This window comes from Cupressus sempervirens, chromosome 3, assembly GCF_028749045.1.
Source record: "Cupressus sempervirens isolate cs-2001-9-10 chromosome 3, ASM2874904v1, whole genome shotgun sequence".
Taxonomy (NCBI): Eukaryota; Viridiplantae; Streptophyta; class Pinopsida; order Cupressales; family Cupressaceae; genus Cupressus; species Cupressus sempervirens.
Window position 1 is genome coordinate 819,413,192 of NC_143120.1, and position 5,389 is coordinate 819,418,580.

The 5,389-nt window shown below is 33.0% G+C and overlaps 1 protein-coding gene across 1 annotated transcript; it reads left to right on the plus strand.

Moving 5' to 3' along the window:
- Positions 1-1,478: 1,478 nt before the first annotated feature.
- Positions 1,479-3,102, plus strand: LOC149569301 (putative pectate lyase 22). The gene is made up of 5 exons (XM_089816885.1): positions 1,479-1,654; positions 1,755-2,379; positions 2,488-2,591; positions 2,671-2,803; positions 2,904-3,102. Exons 1-5 carry the CDS (start codon positions 1,479-1,481, stop codon positions 3,087-3,089), a joined length of 1,224 nt encoding a protein of 407 aa, XP_089673011.1. The 3' UTR covers positions 3,090-3,102.
- Positions 3,103-5,389: the final 2,287 nt, after the last annotated feature.

The following is a 5,389-nucleotide window of genomic DNA, read 5'->3' on the forward strand; positions in this document are numbered from 1 at the left end:
TAAATGATAATCCTAGCTAGATACCATCACCTTAATATTCGCACACAAATATATCACCTAAGTTTAGAGAGGGATGGCTATCTAATATCTATATAAGAGAGTTGAATGACATAGCATGCCATGAAACCATAAGAAGATATTCATGTGAAAAATATCATTTACAGTTAGAGGCTGATCTCTTCAATTTTTATTGTACGACAACTGATATTTTTTGTATCATATTGATACACATGGCTACAATAATCAATGGTGCAAATCAACTACTAAATGATAATCCTAGCTAGATCCCATCAACTTAATATTCGCACATGAATGGTATATCACCTAAATTTAGAGAGAGTTGGCTATCTAATATCTATATAAGATGTATGCACCCTAAAATGGTCACCTAGACTATGAGCTCTCATTATTTAATTTATGAAATTTCCTAAATCAATGCATTGCAATATTTTATTAAATCAATTCAAATCAATTTCTTTGATCAAATTGTAATTAATTTAATTATTTCAATATTTCTTAGACTTTTAATCATTTTATCCTAAGTCTTATTTAATTAAAAAAAACTTCTCTTTTAATTAAGTAATTAATCCACATTTAATTAATTAAGAGAAAAGCCTCTCTTTTAATTTAATTAAATATTTTTTTATAATTAAAAGAACTTGCTCCCTTTTAATTAAATAAAATCTCACATTTCCTATTTAATTAAAAGAACTTGCTCCCTTTAATTAAATGAAATACCACTTGAAAAAGAAAATAAATTAAATGAAAATAAATAAATCTTATTTTTCTCTACACTTAAATGCACATATCTCTAAATTAGATTCCTCTTTACACTTTCTTTTCAAACACTCCTCTTTTCTAATTGGTGGGATTTTATCTCACATGGATCAAAAACTATTTTCCCATATTGGTTGTGAAAAGTTGCCACTTCCACATTTGCCTTTATAAGGAGCTCTCTCCTTTTCATTTTCATATAGGAAGAACAACGTAAAGAAAGATATATATATATATAGAGAGAGAGAGAGAGAGAGAGGTTTGTTGCTATAGTATTATTCTGCTACAAGTTTAGAGAGTGATAAGAAGTTTCAGCCTTACGGTTTGGACATTGGAGCTTCATTGCAAGTTCCCTCTTCTTGTCTTAGTCTCTCTTGCATCCATGGCTTCAATCACCAGGTTTCATCCTTACATTTTCATATTATCTTATAGTCATATTTGATTTCATCGATTAGATTTTTTTTATTGCATTGCTTTGCATTATTATCATTTAGATTAGTTTATATCTTCATTTGCATTCATATTTTGATACTTCAATCTTTTGTTTTATGGTGTAGTTGTATGGACACAAACTAGGTCAAACTGAGAACCTATATCACCTAAATTTAGAGAGGACTGGCTATCTAATATCTATATAAGAGAGCTCAAAGTCATAGCATGCGATCTAACCATCGGGAGTTAATTTCTCACCGATAAAGATCAAGATGGCCGCTACTCGAGCTTTACAGCTCTCCCTCGTGTTAATAATGTATTTATTTTCCTTGGAGTCCAAAATAGTAGTGGCGAGATCAGTCGAGAATTCTCATGTACTAATTAATGTGACGCATGAGTCTGGAAATGGTATGGAGAAGCAAGAGCACGTAGTTCAAATGTTAGAAAGGTTAGCATGTTTTAGAATTTTTTATTTCCTTTTAATATAGCTACCATATATATATATGTTGGTGCAGAGCATCTAAATGATTTAACTTCAATATAAGCAGGAGTTTGAATGGATCAAAGGTGGGGTCGTGCGGAGCGGGGAACCCCATTGACGACTGTTGGCGTTGCGATTCTGAGTGGGCTAAGAACAGAAAGAGGCTTGCTGAGTGTGCCATCGGATTTGGCAAAAACGCCATTGGAGGTAAGAATGGCAAGATTTACAGAGTTACTGATCCCGATAATGACGACCCAATCAATCCTCGACCCGGCACTCTGCGCCATGCTGTCATCCAGACGGAGCCTCTCTGGATCATTTTCGAGAGAGATATGAATATTCAGCTGAAGCAGGAGCTGATCATGAACAGCTACAAGACTATTGACGGTAGAGGGACCAAAGTCCATATTGCCAATGGAGCTTGCATTACAATACAGAATGTGAATAACATCATCATTCATGGAATCCATATCCACAACTGCAAACCTACGGGAAATGCAAATGTGAGGAGCTCACCCACACATTATGGGTTTAGAACTATGGCTGATGGAGATGGGATTAACATCTTTTCGTCAAGATCAATCTGGGTGGATCACTGTTCGTTGTCAAGCTGCGCAGATGGGCTGATCGATGCAGTCATGGGGTCCACTGCTATCACCATTTCAAACAACCTGTTCACTCAACATGACGAGGTGCTGCTGCAAATAGATCATTCTCTTTAATTTCTTTGACACTTGTAACACTTGTACATACTATATATTAAGCTGTGTCTATCTCAAAGTAATTGGTTTCTTTCCCAGGCGATTCTCCTAGGAAACAGCGACGAGTATACCCAAGACGTCAAAATGCAAGTGACAGTTGCATTCAACCACTTTGGAGAAGGCCTTGTTCAGCGCATGCCCAGGTTTGAGCAAAATGATCTTCGTTAAACTAGATGAGGGGCTTTTTATCCATCTGAGTGTGGTATTCATATTGTGATGCAGATGCCGACATGGGTATTTTCATGTGGTGAACAATGATTACACAAAGTGGGAGATGTACGCAATTGGTGGAAGTGCAAATCCCACAATCTACAGCCAGGGGAACAGATTCCTTGCTTCCGACTCCCACAAGGAGGTAATTAGACTAGAAAGATTACGTGTTCGTGTGACTAGTTATAATCTAATGCAGGTATTCAGACGTAGAAATGGACTAATATAAGTATATAAATGTGCAGGTGACACACCGGCAAGATTCAACGGGGAATTGGAAATCAGAGGGAGATATGATGTTAAATGGGGCATTCTTCAAAGAATCGGGAGCCACGGGGATGTCAAACTATGCCAAAGCTTCGAGCATAGAGGCAAGGCCTTCCTCCTATGTGCCTTCCATCACTGCTAATGCGGGTGTTCTAACTCTCTAGCTTCCCAACCATCATCACCACATGACTCAATTAAAGCTTCCCACTTATTTTGCTCTCTTTTGACGTCGAGATTCTCTCATCACTTCAGAGAAATGTCTGAATAATACACCTCCCAAATTTCAAATATATCAATAAATTCAATTCATGTTGCAGAAATTCATTTACATTGAAAAAAATGGAAAGCTGAGAATAGTGAAATCATGCGTGAATAAAAGGTACAAACAAAAACTGATATTGTTCTTAAAGTATTGATTGAGATAATCTTGATAAAGTGTAAATATTTCATTTATGTACTACCGTTTAATATGTTTTTTATCCGATTTTTAAAAAATGGTTTTAGGTTGATTTATAACGGTTTACTAGAATATATTTCTAATATATAATCCTACATCTTATTTATCATATTGTAAACCCTTTTTCCTTTTATTTGTTAAATTACATATTATTGATTGTCAAAGACTCCAAGTTTTTAGAAATACTCTAGAAAGACAACTAAATGTAAGGTCCACATTCTCTAGTGTGAACTCTTTTAAAAAGAATAATAGGTGTCTACTCGCCATAAAGATATGTGGGTATTGATTGTAATGCAATACTTTAATTCTATTTAATGTGTCAAATCAAAATATTCTAATGTTCATTACAAATATAAATTATTGGTCAACAATTGCTTTGAAGTGAATTAATTTAAACCTCAATCTCTTAAAATGCCACAATTAGATGGATCATTGCATAGACATTGCAAAGTAACCTACCAATGGTAACAAAAAATGGCAGGAGTTTGTGTGTTTATGTGTCAGAATTCAATTTTAGAGTTACATATAAGCAATGTGAATTTGGTCTTGAATTTTATAGCATGACGATCCAGACAAAAGGACATGGAATATAGGAATCATGAATGTATGTATGTGAATGCAACCTAGATGTCCAAGGGTATCATTAGAGCATGTAAATATTGAACAAGAGAGGGATCTTAGGTGAGCTCTTTTCATTTTGAATAAATAACAATGAATGAGTTTAGATAAGAAATTAAATATAATTAATGATAAAATTACTCAAGACATGGCAATAGAAACTATTATAATTCTTCAAATCTACTTTCAAAGTACTATCATTTTTTTAAAAATGATCTATATTAAGGGTCTAAATTGGAACACAAAAATGTTATTTTTGTATTTTGAATTTATAGCACACCATTTCATATACAACCTATAATATTATATTTTTTAATATTTCAAATATAATTTTAGTAAACAATTAGTTAACACTACATGTTTCATGTCAAAAGAATTTATCGATTTTCTAAGTTTACATCTTGAAACATGGAAAACAATAATACTCTCCTAGATTTTAAATTTATAAATAATTATCTTTTTAATATATAATATTTAGACTAAAAATTAGGAGGGAGATATACTCGAGCATTTAGAGGATGAGTGCAATATAGATATATAAAACATAGAGCAACGAACATAAAATAAGATTAATAAATGAAGAGTGATATGCTGATATATAAAAGGTTGGAGACCTAAGAGGGAGATAAAATTAGAAATAGATGGACCTCTCTCTCTCTCACGCAAAATAATTAAATATTCATAAACACACAAAAAAAAAAAAATACATACCTAAATACTCCAAAGATCAACATGTAAACATAAAACTAATTAAGGTACATTAAAAAATAGCCAAACTTTCATTGAAAACAACTAAACATTTACTAAAGTTGATTAAATATTCGTTAAAAATAATTAAATATCCATAAACACACACAAAAAAAAAATACATACCTAAATACTCCAAAGAAATTAAAAAAATGGCAGATGGAGAGGTTGATGTAAGCTATGATGTCATGAACTTTTCTCTAAGCCCCCTAGTCCACCAACTCATATAAGTAAGAATGATAAAAGAAGAAGAAGATAAAATGGTGAATTTAAACTTTTTTGTCCACTCATTCAAAGCCCCCCTATCAACATTGGTAAGGGGGATTGATTTGAAGCCTCTCTACTAGGGGCTTCCAATGAAGCCTGTAGATCTCTTCATTCAAAAGTTGGGCTTCATTTGAAGCTTCTAAAATACAACATTCCCACGTTCCATCTGATTTCTTCATGATGGAAAGTGGAAACCATTATTGTATCGCTACCCTCTATGAAATGAAAGGATGATCAATATACTCTATATGTGTAAAATATATCACATGCCAAGTTCTTTCTAAACAAATCATTTTTTATATTTATCATTTTGATCAATGAAACCTATAAGGGGATAGTATAATAAACCACACTTGTGTTGGTTATCTAGTATCC